Genomic DNA, 27,031 nt, shown 5'->3' on the forward strand with positions numbered 1-27,031 from the left:
TATTTTAAAAATTTTACGTTTCCCAAAGCCCAGCCCTGCTTTTTTTGGAGTGTGCATTAATTGTATATTTACTATTTGTCTTTTTTTTGGCAATGGCCTGTTGTGCATGTAAAGTGGCATCGTTATTTATTCATCTTTGCAAGTAACACTTAAAGTGTTTAGATACAGACTTGTCTATTGGCAGAGGGAAGTTTTGGTCACAGACATGGCATTTGATGACATGGACCACTGTATGGATCATTTTACAAATACTAGTCCTGTTTAACTATAATTGCACTTCTAAATTGTGTAAAACATTTTTAAAAGTACAATTTTTTTCTTGTTTAAGATAGGTGGATAAATACATAAAAGAAGGAGATAAAATCAAACTCAGATGTTTACATTTGGACAGAGATTTGCTAAAAAGGTCAGCATTTTTCTCTTGAAAATTATGGGAGTGAATAGAGATGTGTTCCCCCAAATCAGGAGCTGTATATTTCCTTCTCTCTCTGGAAAAGTTTTTTGGGAAAATGGAAGTATTAAAGGAAAGAGAGATGTCTTTACTCTTCTGACCCCACCCATCCAAAGAAATGGAAAACTAAATACAGAACTACTACATGATAAAGCAATCCCATTCCTAGATATCTATCCAGAGAAAACTATAATTCAAATAGATGTATGTACCCCAGTATTCACTGTAGCACTATTTACTATAGCGAAGATATGGAAGCAAACTAGGTGTCCATCAACAGATGAATGGATAAAGAAACTACGGATTTTACATGCAATGAAATATTATTCAGCTATAAAAAAGAATGAAATAATGCCATTTGCAGCAACATGGATGGATTTAGAGATTACCATACCAAATAAAGTAAATCAGAGAAAGACAACATCATATGATATCGCTTATATGTGGAGTCTGATATGTGGAATCTTATATGTGGAATCTATTTTCTGTTACAAAACAGAAACAGACTTACAGATTTCAAAATCAAACATGGTTACCAAACACAAAACGTGGTTGGGAGTGAGGGATAAATTAGGAGTTTGGGATTAACATATAACAATAATATATAAAATAGATAATGAACAAGGACCTACTCTATAGCACAGGGAATGCTACTCAATATTCTGTAATAACCTATATGGGAAAAGCAATGGATACATGTATGCAAATAACTGAATCACTTTGCTGTATACCTGAAGCTAACATGACATTGTAAGTCAGCTATACTTCAATAACATTTAAAAAAAATCCTATGCCAGTTTTCAGAGTTGACAACTTTGTCTTCATGGTGGAGAGAAAGCGATTTGAAGGAGGCAGCATCCTAACTACAGGGGTCTTCGAACTAAGGAGGTGTCTCATAAAGCCTTACATCAAACAAAAATTTTGGATTTTCTAGACTAGACCTATTTACTATTTGTTTGGGTGTGTGTGTGTGTGTGTGTGTGTGTGTGTGTGTGTGTGTGTGTCTATTTATTCCCTTCATGAGTAGACTCATGTTAGAAGCCAGTCCTAATTACGGTAACCGCATTTACAGTTCTACAGCAAGAGAGCAAAAGAAATCAATACCAAGAAAACACCCCAGGGGAAGACTGAATGAACTCATAGTTCCCTAAAATTTCGTGACTAATCAGTATCTTCTTCTTCAGATATCTCCCATACAACCCTGACCCATCTTTTTCCTTAGTAGAAAACAATTGGAAACTTTCCAATTGCAACACTATCTTTTTGTTCAATTGTCGACCAGTACTAGTTTTAAAAAGAAATTATTTCTAAATCTTAAGACTCAGAGGTGTCTTAATCTTCCCCATTAAACTCATAACCTAAATGTACTGAAGTCAGCGGGAACTAGTGCCTAATTTGCTGATTTGTATGGTGAAATCCAGGGCCAACGATCATCCTTGGCCATTGCCCCACTTCAAATATTCATGATTCTCCACAGTCCAAAATGCATTAAAGGTGGGAACGATGCCAGCACACACAGTCTTCCTAGTGACAAGGAGCCTTCTCAGATCAAAGGAGCAAGATGTTAAAAACTTCAAACTAAACTGTCTTTGTAAGAGACACTCACAAAAGGAATGCCAAATCCCACACCCTGTTTCAGTTACAGAACATCAATGAAAAAAAGGAAAAAATAGATGCTCATTCTCCTTCCTCTTCTGAATCCTTTTTCCTGAAATGACTTTGCTTTTCTCCTTTCTTAGCACTGCAGTCAAACACAAGGATGTATGCACTAAAACTGGAAAACATTATTAATGCTTTCAAAGACAAAATGAATGACTACTGAGGAATTAATGGCATTTAAGCCAATATGATTTTGCTAATGGAGCCTGAATAACATGTTGAGAAGAATACAAGAGCAAAGTTAAAATGGGCACAGGAGCTACAAAGCACACGTGTAAAGCAAATATGCATAATAATTTAAATTGTCCCTTTATGTCATTTGTCACCCTGCCACATCTGCTCTTACATCTGTGCTCCCTTCCTTGATCTATCCTGACACCCTGGAAATATTAGGCATGCAGCCAGTTTCATACCTAGCCATTCCTATGATCAGACCCAGCTATCAACTTGCTCTTTTCTTATATTAAATCAAGTATCAACCCCAGGGCTCTGAACTACTTCTGACTGACAGAACCAACAGAAAGTTCTAGGCTAATTACTTCTTAGGACCAGTTCCCAGTGCAATGAGTTACTACTGACCTACTTTGGACTTACTGAAATAATTTATCAGGTAAGATAATTAAGAGAATATAAAACTGTTTCTAAAACCAAGCAAGTATCAGAAATATTTGTTGAAATCATAAGTTAGTATTCCCTGTGCTCTCTGATGGGGCTTTATTACTTTGCAATGAGTCAATTTTATTATGTTTGACTTGAAGCCCTTCTTTTTCTTTATAAATTATACTTGGCAGCATATATTTGAGAGTCTCTTTGATGTATAAATGTATTAGTTTTGACTTTTTTTCAGTCTAGATATAAAGAGAAACAATCTTTTAAGCCTTTCTTTTCTTCTCCTCTTAACCCCTTCCCCGTAAACAGGCATGCACATCCCTTTGCACAGGTGTTCCAATTATTTTTGAAGTCCATCCTAAATAAAGGGATGCCTCAATATAAGAGTGCTTATATCTGAGGCATGGACCACTTACCATGTGGACTTTTAAATCTCTTTTGAAAGCATAATCTGTTCCTACACATAGGTAAATTTCTATAACTGAAGAATCTTTTGTTGCAATGTTCTTTCTTCCCTATTGAGGGAATCTAGCCATTTTCTGATTTCTGCAGCCTTGATGTTCTCCATAAGAAGAGGAAAAAAGGCAAGAGAAAAACCTTGAAAAGGAATCTTGGAGCATAAGGGAGGGGCTTGTATGAGCTTATACACCATCTGTTTCCCTCAAAATAAAAGCATTAAAATGTTACATCATCAGTACCATGGTGTATCAGTCATCCTGTATGATTTTTTTTTCTCCTTTTTCTCTACTCTCCTTACCCTTCCCCATCTATTCATTTATTTTCTTCCCCATGTCTGGTATAACTTGCTTCTTAACTCAAAAACTCATCTAACTATAAAAACAAGATCAGCTAATTGTGTACTGTTCTTTTAATTCTAACGAAGGTTGGTTTTCATCTAGATAATACTTGAACAGCTTTGAGTAACTAGATTTAGTCCCTGTGGTAAAATGTAAAATATTAATTTCTTAGGCCAGGTTTAAAGAAAAATCAGGAATTAATTTTTTCACATTTGTTTCAATATTGTAGCTACAAGTAATAACTATTTCTCAGTAGTATTTATTCACATCTTGTTATTACTTCATAATGCAGGGTTGAGGAAACTATATGCATAAAATTGTAGTTTAGTTGGTGTCAAAGGAAAAAATAAAATTAAACACTGACTTGTATTCTGTTTCCACACAGCATATGCAGTCTTTTATGCTTGTGAGAGGACCTGGCCATGGTTTCATCCAAAATCAATAGCACATCAAGCTCCCTGGATTCAGTTGACTAGTACTAGAGTCAGATCACTCCCCTATTGCTTCCTATCTTACTTTATAGCTCTTTCATTCCATGCCTATTTAATTTCATTTATTGCTTTATTCGTGTGTCCTTCAGCTGTTTCCAATCTGCCCTTCATGGCTATAACTAAATACAATATGTTAACTTACAAAGGTATTTATGTAAATGAAAATCAATACGCTTATCATTTTAGCACTGTTCCTTCTTGCTTACATTGGACATTTTAAGTACATTTTATTTAAACGCTAACAACTTTTCATTCTTGCCTCGGAAGTCTAATGATCTTCTTGGCTCCTTGCCCCCCTGCAGCCCTCTAATCTTCACAGCTATGGCCACTTAGCCCCATCTGGAGGTTCGGCCTTATTCTGCATTTTGGAACTAATCTTGTCTCTAGGCTGGGGGCGTACAAAATGTCCTAGCCAAAAGCTAACTGATTCAGCAACCAGTCAGCCTGAATGCTGGCTTCATTCTGACCTCGTAATTTATTTCCGAGACCTAGGGGCTAGTCCCAGGCCCTTGTAACCAAGGCGTGGCTTTCGACACCAGTTTCTGGTAAATGGGTATCTCCCAGTATCTATACAGGGAGTGTCTGTCCCTGATTACTCTTCCAATTCCTTAATGACTGAGGTTCTTGCCTTGCCCTTCCCCTTGTTCCCTCTGTAACTGAATTTCTTCTTCGAACTCCAGCAGCCATGGCTATTGAATCTTTCTGATGCCATTTACCTTGCCCAAATCCACCTTGCCTACCTTCGTACCATATGAACTTCTGTGGGACCATCAGGCGTGACACTGCTTGCCTGGATGTTTTCCCACACCAGGCTACAGGCTTCTCTCTTGTTACCAGCTCTGACCCTGCAAGTCTTGAGTCACTGGATCCAGGCTGCCTGAAATCTGGCCATCTCATTATTCCAGACATGATGGGAAAGAAATATTTTAATTGCATCTTTGGTTGAATTGTTACACTAACATCCTCTAGTTACTTTCACCTCATATCTTCATCTTTACCCTGCCACTTAAACACTTTTAAATTCAGTTTCCTCTTTTTAAAATGGTCATAATGGAATCTATTCCTAGGTTATTTTGAAGATAACTGAGAAAAAAAAAAAGAATGCATACAAATGGACCAGTCCATAGTAAGCAATCAGTAATTTTTAGCTTCCATTATCTCATTTCTTAAATCTTAGCAGTCGTAAAGTGAAACCATGTCACATAAGAGTGATCATGAAAGAGATAAAGAGAGAAGAATGAGAATGGAAAATATTTGGGGGGGGGGGGCGGAGGCTGGGTAAAGCTTGCAGCATGTGGAAGTTCTTGGGCCAGGGATCAAACACGCAGCACAGGTTCAGCCTGTGCCACAGCTGAGGCAATGCCAGATGCTTAAACCACTGTGCCTCAAGGCAACTTCCAAGAATGGAAAATTCTTAAGAAAAAATTAGGGACCATATGAATTTTTCAAAAGTAAAACAGCTGACAGTAAGATAATTAACAGTATTAAAAATAATGTTGAAATACAGATGCAATCATCAGCAAACATTAAAAATGAGATATTTTAAGGATACATTTCCTATCAATGTGTCTTAATAGACAATGTCTATGACTACACAGTGTCCTAAAGTATTTAGGGAGGAGAAAGATCTTTTTGAGTCAATCATTCATCTTAGAGCAGTATTTATACAATCAGATGGGAAGTTATAGATAAAATTTTAAGCCCCATTTTTCTGAAATTCTGATTCATTAATTTTTACATGGACCTAAATAACTGATATGTTTTAAAATTCCCAAAGTAGTCCCGATGATCAGCGAGGTTTGGGAGTCATAAATTCATCAGTCATTAAGATGCCCAGGATGTTCTTAAGAAAATATACATTTGCTTACCTCAGATGATCTGACTTTGCTCTCAGATGACCATTGGCTAGAAATATTTGACAGTATGGAAATTCTATTGGTGCCTGCTTTTATTGATGGGCGGATATTTCACTAGTCAAAAGCAGTGTTTACCTGTAAGTACCTATTTAATTTACCCTAAGAACCTCAGTTTGCTCAGTTCAAATCCTCAGCTTTGTGTTCAGAAATATTCCAAACTATTTTAAGTGCGGACTGTTTCACTCCCGCCAAAATTATCTTGCCTTAATTTTTCCTTTCTGTTCCTTAGATAAATTATTCCTTTACACACAAAAGTTTGACCAAAATGACTGTTTTTTTTTTTACCAACTTTATTGAGATATAGTTTACATATGACATTGTATAAGATTAAGGTGTATGATGTACTGATTTGATACATTTACACATTGCAATGTGATCACACCATAATGTAGGCTAACATCTCCATCACCTCAAAGAATTACCCCTTCTTTTTTGTGATGAGAATATCTAAAATTTACTCCCTTTTTGCCTTCTTTGATCAAGATGCTTGTTAACTGCTCTAGGCAATATAATCTGCATGTTGAAAAAAATGAAAAGGCACCTGGTTGTTTTCCTAAAAGTTATGTGTGTAAAAATTAGCGAGAGAGAACAAGAGATTGCCTCTTCCCACCATCATGCCTCACAAAGACCTCTCAGAATATTTGGCTGCTCACTTTGGGTATGAGATCAAGGTAGGACCAATACATGTGGATGTCCTAGAATTCTAATGTTTTGGAACACATTCAAAATAATGACTATTATTTATAATCTGTTCCGTGTATCTTTACAGGAGAAGCTGAGTATTGCTTGGGTGAAGGGAGATACCGATCTTAGAGAGTGGCCCAGAGACCTTTCCTTGTTGAACCGTCTTTCCAATTCAGCCATGGCCACACATGTGCATACCTTAAATAAAATCTCAGCAGTTACCCAGATCCACTGTCTTAGGAGCAGATTAGCAATTAGCCATTGTTTTTTGAGCATGCTTCTTGAGAGATGTTCTGGTAAATATAATTTTTCTTTCCATCTCTCTCTCTTTTTCAATCTTTTTAGGATTGCACCCATGGCATATGGAAGTTCCCAGGCTAGGGGTAAAATTGGAGCTGTAGCTGCCAGCCTAGCCAACAGCAACACAGGATCCAAGCCACATCTGCTGGATCCTTAACCCACTGAGTGAGGCCAGGGATTGAACCTGCATCCTCTTGGATACTAGTTGGGTTTGTTACCACTGAGTCATAAGGGGAACTCTTCCATCTCTTAACATTGACAGTGTTTGGGGGGTTCAGTGATATCTTATTGTTCCTTGTCAAGTAATGTCCTGAGCAGCTGCTTGGCTGGCCTGACTCTTAGTTCAGCTTCAGAAATTCCATGTTGTTATTTTAGACCTTATTTTGTACCCCTTGAGAACTAGATTAAAAAAAAAAAAAAAAAAAGATTGCTGAAGTTCTAAGAGGGAACTCTATAGTGATACAAGCTTACCCCAGGAAACAAGAAAAAAAATTTAAAATAAACACAACCTAACTGTACACCTAAAGCAACTAGAGAAAGAAGAACAAACAAAGCCCAAAGTTGGTAGAAGAAAATAAATCATAAAGATGAGAATATAAATAAATGAAATACAGACTAAGAAAACAGTAGAAAAGATCAATGAAACTAAAACTAGTTCTTTGACAAGATAAACAAAATATATGTTTTTTGGCCCTTCCCACAGCATGTGGACGTTTCCAGGCCAGCTACTGAACCCTTGCTGCAGTAGTGACCCGAGCCTCTACAGTGACAAGGCTGGAACCTTAACCCACTGTGCCATAAGGGAACTCCAAAAAAGGTAAACAAAATTGATAAACCTTTAGCCAGACTCATCAAGGAAAAAAAAAGGGAGAGGGCCCAAATCAATAAAATTAGAAATAAATAAAGAGAAGTTACAACCAACATCAAAGAAATACAAAGGGCCAAAAGAGACTATTACAAGCAACTATATGCCAGTAAAATGGAAAACCTAGAAGAAATAGACAAATTCTTAGAAAGGTACCATCTCTCAAGACTGAGCCAGAGAGAAATAGAAAATATAAACAGACCAATTACAAGTATTGAAGTTGAATCTATGATTTAAAAATTCCCAACAAACAAAAGTCCAGGACCAGATGGCTTAATAGGAAAATTCTACTAAATATTTAGAGAAGAGATAACACCTATCCTTCTGAAACTGTTCCAAACACTAAAAACTGAGTGAGTTCTGAACTCACTCTATAAGGCCACAGTCACCTTGATACCAAAACCAGACCAAGATACCATAAAAAAATAAAAATTGTAGGTCAATATCACTGATGGACATAGACATAAAAATCCTCAACAAAATATTAGCAAATAAATCCAACAATACATTAAAAAGATCATACACAATGATCAAGTGGGATTTATCCCAGGGATGTAAAGATTTTTCAATACCCTCAAATCAATCAGTGTGATACACTACATAACAAATTGAGAAATAAAAACCATATGATCATCTCAATAGATGAAGGAAAAGCTTTTGATAAAGCTCAACACCTATTTGCAAGAAAAACTCTACAGAAAGTGGGCATGGGGGATGCTACTGCAACATAATAAAGACCATATATGACAAACCAACAGCTAACCTTATACTCAATGGTGAAAAACTGAAAGCATTTCCTCTAAGAACAGGAACAAGACCAGAATGCCCACTCTCCCCACTTTTATTCAGCATAGTTTTGGAAATCCTAGTTATGGCAGTCAGAGAAGAAAAGGAAATAATAGGAAGCCAAATTGGAAAAGAAGTAGTAAAACTGTCACTGTTTGCAGATGACATGATGCTATACATAGGAAATTCCAAAGATGTTACCAGAAAGCAACTAGAGCTCATCAATGAATTTGGTAAAGTTGAAGAATACAAAATTAATGTACAGAAATCTGTTGCATTTCTAGATGCTAATAACAAAAGATCAGAAAGAGAAATTAAAGAGATAATCACATGTACTATTGCATCAAAGAGAATAAAATTCTGAGGAATAAGCCTACCCAAGGATTTAAAAGACCTTTACTCCAAAAACTATAAGATACTTATGAAATAAATTGAAGACAACACAAGCAGATGGAAAGTTATGGCATGTTCCTGTATTGAAAGAATCAATATTGTTCAAATTACTATACTACCCAAGGCAATCTGCAGATTCAATGTAATTCCTATCAAATTACCAACAGTATTTTTCAGAGAATTAAAACGATTTTTTTAAAAATTTGTATGGAAACACAAAAGACCTCAAAAAGCCAAAGCAATTTTGAGAAAGAAAAATAGAGCTGGAGGAATCAGGCTCCTTGACTTTAGACTATATTACAAATCTATAGTATTCAAACAGTCTGACTGGCACAAAAACAGACACCTAGATCAGAGGATAGAAAGCCTAGAAATAAACCCATGCTCCTATGGTTAATTAATCTATGATAAAGGAAGCAAAAAATATACAACAAAGAAAAAGTCTCTTCAATAAGTGGTGCTGGGAAAACTGGACAGTTACATGTAAAGGAATAAAATTAGAACACTCTCTACCATCATACACAAAGATAAAGTCAAAATGGATTAAAGACCTAAATACAAGACTGGGTACTAAAAAACTCTTAGAGGAAAACATAAACAGAACACTCTGACATAAATCACAGCAATATCTTTTTAGATCCACCTCCTAGAGTAATGGAAATAAAAATAAAAATAAACAAATTAGACCTAATTAAACTTAAAAAATTTTGCATAGCAAAGGAAACTAAAAGCAAAAGACAACCCACAGAATGGGAGAAAATATTTATAAATGATGCAACTAACACAGGATTAATTTCCAAAATATACAAACAGCTCATGCAGCTTCAGTATGAAAACAACCAACCAACCCAATCAAAAATTGGTAGAAGATCTAAATAGATGTTTCTTGGAAGAAGACATACAGAGAGCCAACAGAAACATGAAAAAATGCTCAGCATTGCCAATTATTAGAGAAATGCAAATTAAAATTACAATGAGTTATCAACTCGTTCTGTTCGAAATAGCCATGATCAAAAAATCTACAAATAATAAACGCTGGAGAGGGTGTGGAACATCAAAAAGTCTACAAATAATAAAGGCTGGAGAGGGTGTGGAGAAAAAGGAACACTTTCATCCTATTGGTGGAAATATAAATTTGTCCAGCCACTTTGCAGAACAGTATGGAGGTTCCTTAAAAAACTGAAAATAGAATTACTGTATGATCCTGCAATCCCACTCCTGGGAAGTATGCAGAAAGCTCTAATTTGAAAAGACTGTAAACAGTGCTACTCATAACAGCACTGTTTATAATAGATGAGACATGGAAGCAACCTAAGTGTCCATCAACAGATGAATGGAAAAAGAAGATGTATGCTTATGCAATGGAATATTATTTAGCCATAAAAAATGAAATAATGCCATTTGCAGCAACATGGGTGGACCTAAAGATTATCATATTAAGTGAAGTAAGCCAGATAAAGACAAATATCATATGATATTGTTTATACATGGAATCTAAAACAAAAAGATACAAATGAACTTATTTATAAAACAGAAATAGGCATAGAAAACAAACTTATGGTTACCAAAGGGGGAAGGATAATTAGAAGTTTGAGATTCACATATACACACTATTATATATAAAATATCCAACAAGAACCTACTATATAGACAGGGAACATACCCAATACTTTATAGTAATCTGTAAGGGAAAAGAGTCTGGCAAAGAATATGTATGTAACTGAATCATAGTTCTGTACATGACATTGTAAATCAACCATACATCAATTTAAAAAACTGCTGAAAATGTCTTCTTTTAGGATAATTGATGGAGTAAAAGGAAGTTAAGGGTTGTCATTGTTTTTAAAAGAATAAAATAGCACATTACCAGACATCTTCAGCATCTTCATCACATTCTGCGCCAAACTGGCAGATATCACAGGTGGATGTCTCCTTTTGACTGGTTTCTCCTGATCCTTCATGGACTGTAGGACAGAAGAATATGAACAAAAGGAATTCAGGTAAGTGTGCACAATACCAACAACTCTAAGACTATCATATATGAAAGTTGCTGCTTTCCCAGTGGACCTGTTTACTCTTGGGCTTCATTAGATTGTCACATTTAACTCCCTTCTTCCCTAAATTTGAGGAAAACTAACAATAATATCCTAGCCATTGGTATGTAATGAATAATTCTTTTTATCAAAAAAAAATGCAAGAGAGTTTGCTGGATTTATCAAGATTATTTGGCCAATAGATCATATGAAAGGGTTAATTAAAAGGGACTGAGATTGTTAACCTGCCTCTAGGAAAAATCTAGTGTCTATAAAAAATACTTAGCATTTTCTTTTCCCTAAACTATAGATTTTTTCATCCAAAGGCTTTTATACATAATTTAAAAAATTTAGATGGACGGCTTTCATTTATTAGATAGCTCCCCCCCAAGATATGAAAGACCTATAAAGAAAAATTTATTAATTATAATTCTTTAGAAATCTTCCTTGATTTGTATATCTATAGAAACGTTGCACAGAGCTTATCATAGTGATTTATTTTATGATGGCTATTAACATGTATTTCATTTAAAAATATATACTATCATTATGATGATTATTGATATTGGTCCTTTTTATAACCATAAATTACAAGTAAAAATTTGCTATATATAACCTAATTATAAAACTAACCTTTCAAAATCAGGAAACTAGTGTAAATGCAGAACAAATTTTAGTATTTGAGTTCAAGAAATAAATGTCTGAGCAACAGTTTTGAGATGATGGATTACTGTTTACCCAATTTTAAAAAAATGTAGTTGAAAGCAAAAATAATTTTGCTTATAGATCAAAAATTGCAATGACCTAACTACTGCATAGATAATCTTATTCCATGGACAGATCATATACTTAAAAACATATACTCAAATCCAGAGATCCTTAAAAAGTGCACTCCAGCAAAAGGTTATACATTTTAAGTAGAACATAAGCAATTAGGTATGGCATTGGCTCCTGGCAATATGGAACTCAAATAAGATAACATTTGTAACAAAGACATAATTTATTAACATGAAACTTAAATCTAAAACATTCAACCTTAATTTATTTTAAGATGATATTTTCATAATTTGTTCTTTGTCTGTTAGTGAGAGTTATTAATATTTACAATAGCAAAGGTGTTTGCTCCTTGATTTTCTAGTTTACTGCTATGCAAATGAGTGATTGAATCTACCAAAAAAAAAAAAAAAAGAAAAAAAACCCTGAAAAATACAAGAACAAGAAGACATCTCTAAGAGAGTTCTCTGTTTTACAGGTTTTCCAGGAAAGGGAGAGAGACTTATTTTTTCCCCTGTACTTGAAAAAAGTACATTTCACTTTTAAAAATTTATGAATTAAACAGATCTACTTCAATTGCAAAAGTATTGATGGTACAGTTCTAAAGTTGGAACTCTAAAAAAAAAAATGATGTTCCTCTCCAGAAAGAAGAAGGAATTTTAGACTCTGATAAAATAGACAGCACTTATTATCCATTCTATTACTTTAATACGGGCGAGACCATTAGAGTGGACTGCGGGGATAAGAAGGAAGTGGGGGCCTTGCCTCAGGGGAGCCTGAACAGCTGAGGTCCATCTCTTTATTACTTACTTATTATTAATGCAACACAGAAGCTGCTAATGGGAAAGAGCCTTTTAGTGTTAGCAAGATTAGCAGCTTCTAGATTCAAACTTCTCATCACTCAGGAAACGAACTAACACACTGAGAAGGTCCTTAATGAACAGTGATAGCCACTTATGGGCAGCTCCATCTTCTTGTGCAGCAGAGATCCTTGGTTAGGGATCTTTTGGAAGTAATCCAGGGGATGAATTGTGCTAACTTGGCAAAACTAATAATAATATTTCTACTGGAAGTCACATTATTACATTTCTAAAAAAGGGCAGTTATTGGTGGACTCAAGATGTTTGGAAACTCTTGGAGAATTAAATCCAGAAATAGCAGTAGCAATACGTCTATCAATAAACATTCTGGGAATAAATTGTGTAGCTATCTACAATGAGAAATAAAACAACATCCTTCCATATTGCCAGAAGCACAGGTCCGCACCTTTGTAATAAACAAACAAATCAGTACACAGTTTCATGTAATGCTATAGACCGATGATTCTTAAATAGGACTGGTTGATTTGCTTTGTTCATTTATATATTGATTTTTACATATATAGCCTAGGAAGTGCTGAATTTGTAGGCTTGGGGCTTGGATAGGTATACTTTTGAAAATACATCCCTAAGAATCTCTGCCCTAAATAATACTGAGAAGACTTCATCTGGCCCAAATGTCCTCCTCATGCAATGAATGTCTAGCACAGGATTTCTGTCACCTGGAGGTGTTGTTAAAATGAAGATTCTGATTCAGTGAGTGTGATCTGTTGCCTGAGGTTCTAAATTTTTTACAAGCTTCGAGAAGCTGATGCTGCTGGTCCACCAACTAGATTTTGAGTAGCAAGGATGGCACTGTGTTTTTCAAACCCCAATTCCCAATTTTTTAGTGGGTAGTGAAGTGGAGTTAGTGGGTCACTATCAACATTTTTGTAAACATGAAGTAGAATATACTGGAATAGAAAACACAGAGTGCATCTTATTAAGCAAGTAGAGGTTTCATTTTACAACACTTGTAGTTACATATATGTACATCCATCCAGGGTTACCATGTAAATTTCACTCTTTACTAAAGGTCACAATCACAAAAGCTTGAACACCACTGGTTTAGGGCATGCTAGACACACGGTAAATGTGTGCTGAACTGGGCTGTTCCTTTTCCTGTTCTTTTCACAGTATCAGAAACAGAAAGGATCAGTGCTTAATTATTTGCATTTACCCACCGATCACACAGGAATGAAATTCATTTATTCTAAAGTATTGCTTTAACTATGCATTACACTTTGAGTTTTTATTTGAATTTTAAAGTAAAAAAGAATCATTTCCCTTTATTCTATAAAAACTTCAGTTTCAGTGTGTGATTGATGGAAATTTGAGGGGCAAGAGAGGTAGCACTTCTGCAAGCATATTATACCTAAAACGCTGCCCTACAGTTTAAATTGATTTAATTAATTTCTTTAAGAAGCTTCTGTATTGGAGTATTATAAGAGATGATCAGATTACCTCTCTCCAAACTTTACCCACCCTGGTGGTTTCACCTGGAAATTGCTACCAAAATTCCTTCATCATGACATTATTCTGGTCCAGTTCAGGTCGTCACAGTGAATGTGCCTGCCTGTGGGGCCCAGTTCTGTTACTAACTCACTATCATGCCTCCTGGGCCTTTTATAATATTCCTAGCCTGTGTTAAACTATTTCTGAAAACATGACAGACACAGGGTTACTCAATGCCATTTATTTGGTTCAAAATTTCACTGAAATTTACATTCAGTGAAATGCTCGTATCTTAAGCACATCTTTCAATCATTTTTGAGGAATGTGCATTAAGACAAGGAACAACTCCATCATCCCACAAAGTTTACTTGTGCCTCTTCCCAGCCATTTCCCTGTCATTACTCTGTTTATCTTACAGGGCAAATCAGCAGTCTATCTGTCTCTGACACACACAGATGAGCTATTCTAGAATATCACATCAATGGAATCATGCAATATGTAACTATTACGTTCAGCTTCTTTCACTCGGCGTCATGATTTTTAAGATTAATTCAGGTGGTTGCCTGTATCAGTAGTTTCTTTTTATTGCTTGGTATCCAATTGAATGAATATACCACAGCTTATTTATCCATTTTCTTGTTGAAGGACATCTGGTTGTTTCTAGTTACTGACTGGAAACAATAACTGAGTTTTTATGAATAAAGCCATTGTAAATATTCTTGTGAAAGACTTTTTGTGCATTAGTTTTTATTTCTCTTGGACAAGTAAGAGTGGTATCGCAGTGGTATTCTGATATTCAGATAGCCATACCAGCTTTCTTTTGCTTATTGTTTCTTTTTTTAACTTTCAACCTGTTTGTTAACTTATATTATAAAGTGTGTTTCTTATAAACAGCATACAGTAGGATTTCACTTTTTTATCTAGGCTGAATATTTAATCAGGATATTTACTCCGTTTACTTTAATGTAATTATGGTTTTAAGTCTACCAGTTTGGTATTTGATTCATTTTGTTGTTTTTCTTTTTATTCTTGGTTTGCAGAAATTTTTAAGATATTTTGGGTAAAATTTTTGTCAGGTACATATATTGGGATTTATTTTCTCAGTCTATTTCCTTGAATGTGTCTTTTTGTGGATGTGCAGAACTTTTTATTTTGATGAAATCAATTTTTTTTCTTTTATGATTTGTCCTTACTGTGTCACTTCTGAGAAGTCTCAAGACTGATTAAGCTATTCTTCTATGCTTTATTCTATTCCTTACTTTTACTAATCTTAAAAATTTACTTTATATTTAAGTTTATGATCCAAAATTGGATTTTGATGATGTGAAATAGAGATTATGGTTCTTTTTTTATTTTTCCCATGTGGACATGATTATTCTCTCTTAACCTGTAAATGTGGTGAAGTATATTGATTGATTTCTATGTGATAAGCCAACTTCACATTCTGGGGATGAGTCAAGCATGAGCACAGTATTTAACCCTTTTTATATATTGCTAGACTTCTTTTTTTTTGTTTTGTTTTGTTTTTGTTTTTTGTCTTTTTGCTATTTCTTGGGCTGCTCCCGTGGCATATGGAGGTTCCCAGGCTAGGGGTCTAATTGGAGCTGTAGCCCCAGCCTACACCAGAGCCACAGCAACGCAGGATCCGAGCCACGTCTGCAACCTACACCATAGTCATGGCAACGCCGGATCGTTAACCCACTGAGCAAGGGCAGGGACCGAACCCGCAACCTCATGGTTCCTAGTTGGATTCGTTAACCACTGCGCCACGACGGGAACTCCTGGATTTCTTTTGTTAACATTTTCTCAAGGATTTTTGCGGCTATGGTTCATAAGCTATGCTGACTTTAATTTTCTTTTCTTGTATTGTTTTTGTTGGGTTTAGTATTAGGGTTAAAATGGCCTCATGATACAGGTTGGGAAGTGTTTCCACTTCCTCTATTTTATGAAAGAATTTGTGGAGGATTAATATTATTATTTCATTTCCTTATACAAGGCTATTTGAATTTTCTATGTTATTGATTTCTGGTATTATTTTTATTATTTCCTTTATGCTGTATACTTGGAGTTTAATTTATTTTGCAGATTGTTAAAATGGAAGAAGTGTGCTTGATTTGATACCTTCCTTATTTTCAAATATATATATTTTCATCTATACATCTCCTTCTAAGGACTGCTTTAGCTGTTTCCCACAAATATTATATTGTATTTTCATGTATTTTTGCATAAAATATATATTGTAATATCCTTTTAGATTTCTCCTGTGGCCCATGGGTTATTTAGAAGTATATTTTTCAACTTCCAAATATTTGAGGAATTTCATATTATTTTTATTTAATATAAATATCAAAAATTCATTGGGAATCATTTAAAATATACAAAAGAGTTGTATCATCTTAAGGACACAGAAATGTAGGCTTATAAGGTCTTCAATTTACAATGTCTTCAATCAAAGTCTTTAAATTACAAGAAAAAAAACTGTATAACCTAGGATTCCGTTAAATTCAAAGGGCTTTAGGGTTAGGCAGGCAGACTTTTGGGTTTTTTACCCCACTCCCTCACTCCCCAGTGCAAAATTAAATCAAATGATCAACCTGGCTGAGAGTTGAAATAAAAACTAGATTGTGTGAACTAAAAGAATAAATTGTTGTGAAGAGCTGAAAAGTCTGACGTATTGAGAAGAGCTCAGCCTGATTGTCCAGGCTTTGAAACAAATCTCTCTGGAAGTTGACAGCTTTATGTTTCATGTTCAAAGTGCTATAAAAAAAAAAAAATCCATTCATGGTGATCTATCCATCATGGTTAGAGAAAATACTCTGTTTAAGTCTTTTGAAATTTATTGAAACTTGTTTTAGGGTCCAAAATATGATCTGTCTTCTTGACGACTCCATATGCATCTTAGAAGTTGTAGCCTCTTGTGGGGAGTAATGTCTTATAAATACTTGTTAACTTAAGTTGATGGTTAGCAATGTCATATCATCTATAATTGTATTGAATTTTTTGTTTAATTGTTCTATTACTTTAAAAGGTGTGTTAAAATATATATAGGTGACAGTAAAATTATTTCTAATTCTCTTTTGTGCTTTTGTTTCATCTTGTATTTCGGAGCTCTGATATTGGGAGTATAAACATTTAGTAGTTTTAGGTCTTCTTGAATAAGTGATCCTTTAGCATTGTGAAATGCCCCTTTTAATTTCTGGTCTCACTATTCATCTTGAAGTCTACTTTGTTCTGATATTCAGATTGCACACCAGCTTTTATTTATTTTTTTGCTTATTGTTTCTATCTTTTTACTTTCAACCTGTTGTTTATGTTTAAAGTCTGTTTTTTATAAACAATATATAGTTGGAGCTTGCTTTTTATCTAGTCTAAATATGTCTGCATTCAATCAGGGTATTTACACCATTTACCTTAATGTAATTATTGATATGTTTGGTATGAAGTCTACCAACTTAGTATTTGATTCATATTTAGCCAATCTCTGTTTTCCTCTGTTCCATTTTCTGTCTTTTTTTTTTTCCAGGTGAATCAAATATTCTATGGTATTTATTTCATCTTATTTTTTCTAATAATGTTTTTGTTTTGTTTGTTTTTATTTTTTAAAGTTTTATTGAAGTATAGTTGATTTATAACGTTGTGATAATTTCTGCTGTACCATAAAGTGATTCAGTGATACACATACACGTATCTATCCTTTTTCAGATTCTTTTCCCATGGTTATCACAGAATACTGGGTAGCATTCCCTATACTACACAGCAGGTCCCCACTGACCATCCGTTCCATATACAATAGTATACACATGCCAATTACAAAGCCCCAATTTTTAAAATATTTTTTGTTATTACTTTAGTAGGTGCCTTAAGGATTACAAGATACAACTTTAAATTGTCCTAATCTCTTTCTTCATGAACATTTAGAAATCTTATAATAATATATTGCAATTACTATAGTCCATGCTTTGCACTCTTGTTGTCATATATCATACTTCTACCTATTATATAAAACTCATTTTCCTTTTAAAAATTAGTTTTACTTTAAACAATTATCCTACTCTAATTTCAAAGGCAAAAAGTCAGAGATGTCAGCACAAAGGGAGACTCCTGCCTGTCATCATTAAATGATTATTTGACTTCTGACCCTTATCAGCTCTAACTTTTCAAGACTTATTTATATCCTCACATTCTTCATGGAAGGCACTATTGGCATATGACACTTATATTAGGTTGAATTATTTTCACAATAAAAATTATATGTTCCTCTCCATAGCAATATGACTTGAAGTTCCATGACATGACTGATGGGATTATGACTTGCTTTTGCCTTTGAAATGTCAGCGGAAGTGAGAATCCATATAAAAGCCAACAAGAGGATTTCTAATTTCTGGCTCTTTCCTGTTTCCTTTGCAGAAAAAAGACATTCCAGAATAAGAGCTGTTTCTTCAACTTATCCCAGAGTGAGAAGATATATAGAGCAGAGCCACAGCTGACCACAGCCATGGGAGCAAGAATTATGTCACTCACTGATACTGTAAATCTCTGAGGTTTTGAGGTCATTTGTAACTTTAGCTTTACCTAGTGAAAGACAGCTAAGAAGACATAAACTATTGTTATTAATAATTTTTAAGGAAACATTTTCACATCATTTCCCACACTTCAGATTTTGGTAGCATTTCTTATCTACACAACTCTAGATCTGCTTTTATTTTCTTCCAAATATGCCTTCAAACTTCTATTTCTTTTCTATACCATCATATATTAATAGTTAAAGTCTGTTTCTTCTACTATGTTTTCATTTTTTCCTAACATAGCAGTGCCATACCCAGTCTATGCATGGTTCCCATTTTCTCCTCCATGTAAACTCTAGCACATTGCTTTGACAAATATCTAAGTTGTCCCATTTAAATTGGGCCTAGTGTACATATTACTCACAGTATAAATATGCATAAATAGAAGCCTTCATGTGCATCAAGTCTGAAATAAAGTCAGCAGTTCCTGAAACAATCTGGTTCTATCAATAGAAAGAATGAGATTTCTAATCTTAAATATGATCTACAGATACTGATTCACACACTCATTTAAATTATTACAAAGTTGAAAAGACATTTATATAAAAACATTTACATAAATTTTATATAAACCTTAATCTGAAGTTTTCAAAATATTTTTTTTCTTTTCTTTCTTTCTTTCTTTTTTTTTTTTTTAGGGGCACACCCAAGGCATATGGAAGTTCTCAGGCTAGGGGTCAAATCAGAGCTGTAGCTGCTGGCCTATGCCACAGCTACAGCAATGTAGGGTCCAAGCCGCATCCGTGACCTACACCACAGCTCACAGCAATGCTGGATCCCTAACCCACTGAGCGAGGCCAAGGATCAAACCCACGTCCTCATGGATACTAGTCAGGTTTGTTACCGCTGACCCATAACAGGAACTCCTGAAGTTTTAAAAATTTATACTGTATTTTTTTTCTTTGTATTTTAGAATCCATATAAAAGCCAGTATCAGTCTAATAGTTGGTGTTTTTTTGTTTTTGTTTTTTAAATAGGTAAGATGACAAAGTAATCCTTGGTAAGGATGTAACTTTTTCCACTTTTGCCAGTGATGCTATTCAGTATATCTGCTGTAACTAAAATTACCTTATCAAGTTATAAAAAGCAATTTTTCTTTCTGAATAACTTGCATACATTACTATCTCATTATCACCAAAAAGCTGAACTTTGAATTTGTCCTCCAGTGAAGGAAAAATTCCACTTAAAGAATACAAAGAAAATTTTAAATTAAAATTCTCCATTCCATTTTTTAATTTGTACAACTTGTCTATTTTACCTTTTGTGTGCCATTGTTACCTCTCACATGCTCTCCCACATATGAGTAAGTTGAATTTAAATGACGGGAGCTCCTGACAGTTCCTAGAAGCTCAAATTCTAAGCTGTTGTTTCTTGAGCCACAGTTATGTTCTCTTTTACATCTTCCCACATTTCCCTAGAAACCTCAATATGACTTTAAAGAAAAATAAGAAATACTTTCTTCTTATTCATATTAGAATGTGCAAATATTTGTCACATGAATAATAATTACACTGTTAAATCATATTACTGAAAGGCTGAAATGAGAAGTATTCTAGCCTGCTATTTACAAAACTAACAGAGATTAGTTCTGTATGTGTATCAGTGCCATAATGCCAAGATGTATTCAGATTTTAGGGAGGAAATTCATTATCTTTGCCTCTTTTTAATTAAAAGACGTACAAATCTACAGATAATTTTTAAGTGATTTATGCAAAAAACTAGTGGAAGGCTGAAATTGCACTTATATATAATAGTTAAAAATTCTAAAAACCACTTGAAAAGTCTTAGAACCAAATTCATGACTGAGCAAATGTAATTTTCTATTAAACACTCAAAAGAAGAGATCATTACAGAAAATTTAATTTTTCATAATTAGGCTAGTTTGCTAGAGCTTGACAAAGCTTCTTTAGAAATCGCATATAATTTATCTTCTGCACAACTAAAAATAATTTAAGAGATGAATACAATGTTACTATGTTGAGGCACAATTCTATTATTATCATTTAAATCTGACTGATTTCACTCAGTCCTGAGTTAGAGCTGAAGATACTCAGTTGATTTAAAAAAAAAGAAGAAAGAGAATGAAGTAAGAAAAAAATGAGAGAAGGAAGGATGGAAGGAAGGATAAAAGCTTATTCAGCTTGATATCAGGCAGAGCAGAATTCATCAGAGCAAGTTAATATGCCAGACCTCATGAGACTCTACCATATCAAGCATATAACTATAAGCAAAAATATTTTTATTCTCATCAGTATAATTAACTTATTTTAAATAAATTCATGTAAATAATTATAATTTTTCTTTATTAAATGCCTAAAAGGTGGGAAATTTAGTCTTTATTGGTAAGTTATGAACATTGACTTGGGCTGAATGAGTTATTGTAATGTATCTCCTCTGGTTGTATTTACTGCCTGTGTTGTATTTATTGTATGGTGGGCACCAAATTCCAATTAGAGGATACTGAGAAAAGATTAAGAGTTAGCAAGTGGAAATAGTGAATGTAGGTGACAATTTTTCACAGATTTACTAATGAGGAGAACAGAGTATGAGGCATTAGTTGCAAAAGGATGTGGGGTCAAGAAAGTTATTTATGGAAGGATGGAGTTGAGGCATCATTATGATGCTGAGAGAAATGATGGAGCAGAAAGGAACAAATTTATGCAGGAGAGAAAGGCAATAGTCACAGAAGCAATGTCCTTGAGAAGGGATGGTTTTACAGGTATAGCAGTTGGTCTAAGAGGTACAAATATGCCTTCCACTTTAGAAGGGATGGCAGAGTATGTGGATACAGGTGTGGGAAGGAGGTGACACTGGAAAGAAGAGGATGAAATTGATCTCCTCTGGTTGTATTTACTGCCTGTATTGTATTTATACTCAAAGTAAAGGTCATCAGTTGGGAGGATGTGGTAAAAAGAGAGAGGATATGAGGTATTACGGGAGAGTGAATGCAAATGAAGAAAGACCAAAATCTTTTTTAAGTCTTTTTTACACTAATTTGTTGCTTTCCAACTTTGTATTCACTTCTTCTAATTAGCAAATCTCTGATGAATAAATATATAGGCTTACGAACTTGCACTTTTGTATGTCATTAGTACATGACTTTTGGTGTTGATAATTTTAAAGGCATTTTGTGACACGGAAAGTTTGATTTGAGTCATCAAATAAAGACTAAATTGCACAAATAACAAATGCTGGAGGGGGTGTGGAGAAAAGGGAACCCTCCTGCACTGTTGGTGGGAATGTAAGCTGGTACAACCACCATGGAGAACAGTATGGAGGTACCTTAGAAAACTATACATAGAACTACTATATGACCCAGCAATCCTACTTTTGGTCATATATCCAGACAAAATTTTCCTTAAAAAAACACATGCATCCGCATGTTCATTGCAGCACCATTCACAGTAGCCAAGACAGGGAAACAACCTAAATGTGCACTGACAGATGATTGGATTAGGAAGCTGTGGTATATATACACAATGGAATACTACTCAGCCATATAAAAGAATGACATAATGCCATTTGTAGCAACATGGATGGAACTAGAGACTCTCATCCTGAGTGAAGGAACTCAGAAAGTGAAAGACAAATACCATATGATATCACTTATATCTGGAATCTAATATATGGCACAAATGAACCTTTTCACAGAAAAGAAACTCATGGACTTGGAGAATAGACTTGTGGTTGCCAAGGGGGAGAGGGAGGAGGAGGAGGAGGGAGTGGTATGGATGGGGTGCTTGGGGTTAATAGATGCAGACTGTTGCCTTTGGAATGGATTAGCAATGAGATCCCAGTGTGTAGCAGTGGGAACTATGTCTGGTCACTTATGATGGAGCTTGATAATGTGAGAAAAAAGAATGTATACATGTATGTGTAACTGGGTCACCATGCCGTACAGTAGAAAATTCACAGAACACTGTGAACCAGCTATAATGGAGAAAAATAAAAATCATTATATATATGTAAAAAAAAAAAGACTAAATTGCCCACAGAGTCACCCTAACCTACTTAATGTTTGTTTTGGTAGAAAGGGTTTGCAATATGATAACAACTTACATGTCATGTTTCTTACCTATTTTCTTATTCCATCACCACAATACTAGGTCAGATTCTAATCATACTCGTCTAAACTTCTAACTTCCTGCCTTTGCACTTTCAAACTTACCTTTCTTAAATATATCTCCCATGTATCTTATTAAAATGCAAATCTGATCATGCCGTTTTAAAATTGAAAGTGACGTGAAGAAATCTAAAGGCAGTTCAGGCCTAATGCTAGGAGATCTGAATGTGGGGTGCCCAAATTCTTTCTGGACCTCCAGATTTCTTATCTGTAAAATGAGAGCCTGTTCTGCTTAACTCACAGGCTATAGTGAAGATTAAACAGAGGATGTGTGGAAGTGCTCTGCACCCTCGAAATTGCTCTGCCACCCTAAGGTGTTAATGCTAAGCAAGTGTTAAAGTTGAAGTAAAGCCATTATCTGAAGGAAGTAAGAAGGTTCTCTGAAGGAAGTCCAAGGCTGAGCATCACAAACGTGAATTTCTGGCCCTTTGGGTGACCTGATAATATTACTGAAATAGGAGTCTTTGATGGAGCAAGAAAATGAGAATCACAAAATGACATAACAAAATAGAGAAATAAAAATATCGAAAACTTGTAGAGGAAGTCTTACACCAAAACGTCTTCATTTGGTTTCTTATATAAAGAGGTAAAAGGTTTGAGGGAGGAGCAGATAGAAGTGGGTGGGGAGTCTCAGACAGGCAGCCTCAGAACGTTTGCAAAGAGCTCCAGGCTCTTTGTTCTAGCCCACTGCATCCTGGAACAAAGAAAGCACTAAAAAGTGATAGTTTCTTTCCTTATTGCTTTTTTTTATATAATGATTTTTATTTGTTTTCTGTTACAGCTGGTTAACAGTGTTCTGTCAACTCTCTACCGTACAACTCTACCAGTTACACATACATGTACACATTCTTTTTTCTCATGTTATCAGGCTCCATCACGTGACCAGACATAGTTCCGAGTGCTGCACAGCAGGATCTCATTGCTAATCCATTCCGAAGGCAATAGTCTGCATCTGTAAACCCAAAACTTCCCATCCATCCTACTCCCTCCCCCTCCAAAGATAAGAATAAAATTAGAGCTTTATATTTTATTTTCCTATTTATCTGTGATGGACATTGCTTTTCACCATAAGCCTGCAAAACATATTCATCTACGTATAACTTCCAAGTCTAAATAAGAAGTAAAAATAAAATGTATGAAGATGAGGCTTATTTAAATATGTAACTTATTGATATAAATAGACCAATAAAATAAAAGAGCAGCAGTAATAATGAAGCCAGTTTTAAGGGTCAAGGCATTTCATAGAACTGGTAGTTGTAACAATAAGTTTTCTGAATTGCCTATGATACTTCCAGCCTATTTTTGCTATTAAAGGTCCAGTCCCTAATTTTTGGAATCACATTAGACAAAATAATAGGAAGATGGTCACAGAATTCCCCTTGTGGAGCAGCAGAAATGAATACAACCAGTATCCATGAAGATTTGGGTTTGATCCCTGGCCTTGCTCAGTGGGTTGGAGATCCAGTGTTGCTGTGAGCTGTTGTATAGATTGCAGATGCGACTCGGCTTCTGAGTTGCTCTGGCTGTGGTATAGGCCAGCAGCTGCAATTCTGATTCAGCCCCTAGCCTGGGAACTTCCATATGAAGCTGTGTGGCCCTAAAAAACAAACAAAAAAATACAGTCAGGACTGGAGTCCAGTGTTTGTGATTAGTTTCAGTCTTGTGTTAGATATAGCTACTACACCTCTTTCTCCACACCTGCCTGTTCTATATTGAGAGACTCTCATCTCTACAGGTTCCTCCTGCCTATTGGCTCTGATTGGTGGAGTTTGGTTACTCTTGTGATTCCCTTTTCCAGCTGTCTCTCAAACTCTGGTTTCAAAGCTGTAACTTATGGCCTGTTCTCTAGCACTCTTGAAGGTCTTTCTTGTGGTGCTCTTCTTGGCATCTGCCCACACTAGCAGCCAAGCAAAGCTGGCCCCAATATCCTCAGCTTCACTCCCTTCCAGAAGTTGTTTCATGTACATTTTGAATCAACATGAACAAAAGAAAGTGAGAAGGAAAAAATGTATAGGCAAAAGTAAGGATAAAAAGATCCCGTCTGTGAATAAGACATGAACATCTATCTTTTGCAAAATGGAAAAGAAGAAAACACAAAGCCAAACGAAACCACAAAATGGTTTAAGAAAGCTGAAGTGCCAGGATAGATTAGAAATTGACTTCAAGCTAATCAATATGACTACTTACAGAACCACTTAGTTCAATCTAAAACTGTAACATGAAAAGAATGAATAATTGTGGAAAAGACATCTAGATTTTTTAAAATTGCATGGGATTTCAGAGAAATTTTTATCACCATTAGACTGCCAAGGATATCCAGAAATAAATGGAAAGAGATAAATTTTTAAAAATTAACAATGCTCTATTTGGAATTTCATAATGAGACTAATTCTCTAAACTTTAGGTTTTTAAACTCAAATCACTTTCATTTATAGATCCATCAAGATTCATGGACCTTTCATTTTTAAACATGTTATACCTGAATTGTAAGGTAATTGGGACTAAGTTAATTTCCTTGTTTTTGCATATTTATTTATTTATTTATTTATTTTTTGTCTTTTGTCTTTTTTGTTGTTGTTGTTGCTATTTCTTGGGCCGCTCCCACGGCATATGGAGGTTCCCAGGCTAGGGGTCGAATAGGAGCTGTAGCCACCGGCCTACGCCAGAGCCACAGCAACGCGGGATCCGAGCCGCGTCTGCAACCTACACCACAGCTCACGGCAATGCCAGATCATTAACCCACTGAGCAAGGGCAGGGATCGAACCCGCAACCTCATGGTTCCTAGTCGGATTCGTTAACCACTGCGCCACGACGGGAACTCCTGTTTTTGCATATTTAAAAAAAGTTTTTCAAGTTTTTGAGAAAGTTGCTGGTCAGCCTAAATCATAAAGATTTAGGTTTAACAGGACTGTAGCTTATTCTGTTTAATGTTTTCAAAATTATAACATTGAGGGACATATATGCTAAAATCACCAAGCATAAATTATGATGTAATTTTGTAAGTAAAAACATATTGATGAATGTAATAAATCCAATAAACATGTTAAAAGATTGAAACATTTTTATGATTATAACATTGTGGGTTTCATTCATGGAATTAATAGCAAAATCTAAAAACATATTTTTATAAAGCTCTGCTATTTATTTAATTTAGCCAATGAAATATTTCTGATAACTATGAGCAAACCTGAATGATACCTTTAAAACACAAATCTTGATTATGATACAACCCTGTTTAGCTCAAAGGTTCCCCATTACCTTCGGGATAAAAATCCATAGTTCTTATCCTTGTGTTCAAAGTCTTTCATAATTTGCCCCCAACCTATCACTGCACCTTCATCTCTAGAACCCCTGGCGTGCTCCTTATGCTGTTGCTACTTGTCACTTTGCTGGGGATTCACACATGCTGTTTCCACTGTCCATAGTGGCCTGTCTATGGTTAATTCTGATTCTAACTTGAAGATTCAGCTATAGCATCACACCATTCATTTTTCACCCTCTTCCTTCATCTCTGAGCTATGTTGGGATCTTGGTTTGTGCCCCCACACATTTTTAGGATGTAATACATTACAGAGGTTGTAAAGAAGTTTCCTGATTCTTCCACTGTCTTGAAAATTCTTCAAGGTCAATATACATGTCTCATTTGCTTTTATATCCATTCTAAGCACAGGGCTTGGGCGATGACAGAAAGGAGTGGTCAGAGAGGAGAATTTTAGAATTCCAAATTTTTGTCGTGTTGTAGTTCTAGTGAATAACAAAGTGTGACCACATTTCCACAGAGCTAAACTGAATTGGAAAAGGAACCATGGAGCCAGTGTTGAGAAGGAATATCAGATACATCCAATAGTTGTTAATAATGTTGTTCATTAAAATGTCCAGGCAAAGGGGAAGATTGCATTTCTTGAATGCCCTGTGGTTGAACAGGCCATGTAACTGGTTCTAGCTAATGAGCTGTTGAGTGGCAGTGACATGAGGAACTTTAGGCTAGAGGATTTAATTGCTGGTTGGAGACCTTCCCTAATACTAAAAGGTGCCTGAGATGGGCAAGAAAGGAGGCCCAAGAAGGATGCTATGACAGGGATATAGTGAACAGTGGTCCAATATGGCATGAAATTTGGAGAGAGAATGGATAAGACTGTCTAGTCTCTGAGTGACTGCAATGAGCAGAGCCAGCTGCCCCCACCTAGCTTCATCACCCAGCCAACCTGTGGTGAACAAGGAGTGAGAATGAGAAATGAACCTTGATTCTTTGAAGCCATGAAGTTTGGGGGG

General features: G+C 35.2%; 1 protein-coding gene across 1 annotated transcript in view; it reads right to left on the reverse strand.

Annotated features, from left to right (window-relative positions):
* Window positions 1-27,031, reverse strand: part of TMEFF2 (transmembrane protein with EGF like and two follistatin like domains 2) — a 261,091-nt gene that overhangs the window by 109,660 nt on the left and 124,400 nt on the right. Inside the window, exon 5 of the mRNA XM_021075732.2 lies at window positions 10,819-10,915. Within this exon, the coding sequence (XP_020931391.1) occupies window positions 10,819-10,915 (97 nt within the window). The remainder of the gene's footprint in view (window positions 1-10,818; window positions 10,916-27,031) is intronic.

Source organism: Sus scrofa, chromosome 15 (assembly GCF_054392235.1).
Source record: "Sus scrofa isolate SSC_HxYL_T2T_F1_AM1 chromosome 15, Sscrofa_HxYL_maternal_Yorkshire_Landrace_v2.0, whole genome shotgun sequence".
In the NCBI taxonomy this organism is placed as follows: domain Eukaryota; kingdom Metazoa; phylum Chordata; class Mammalia; order Artiodactyla; family Suidae; genus Sus; species Sus scrofa.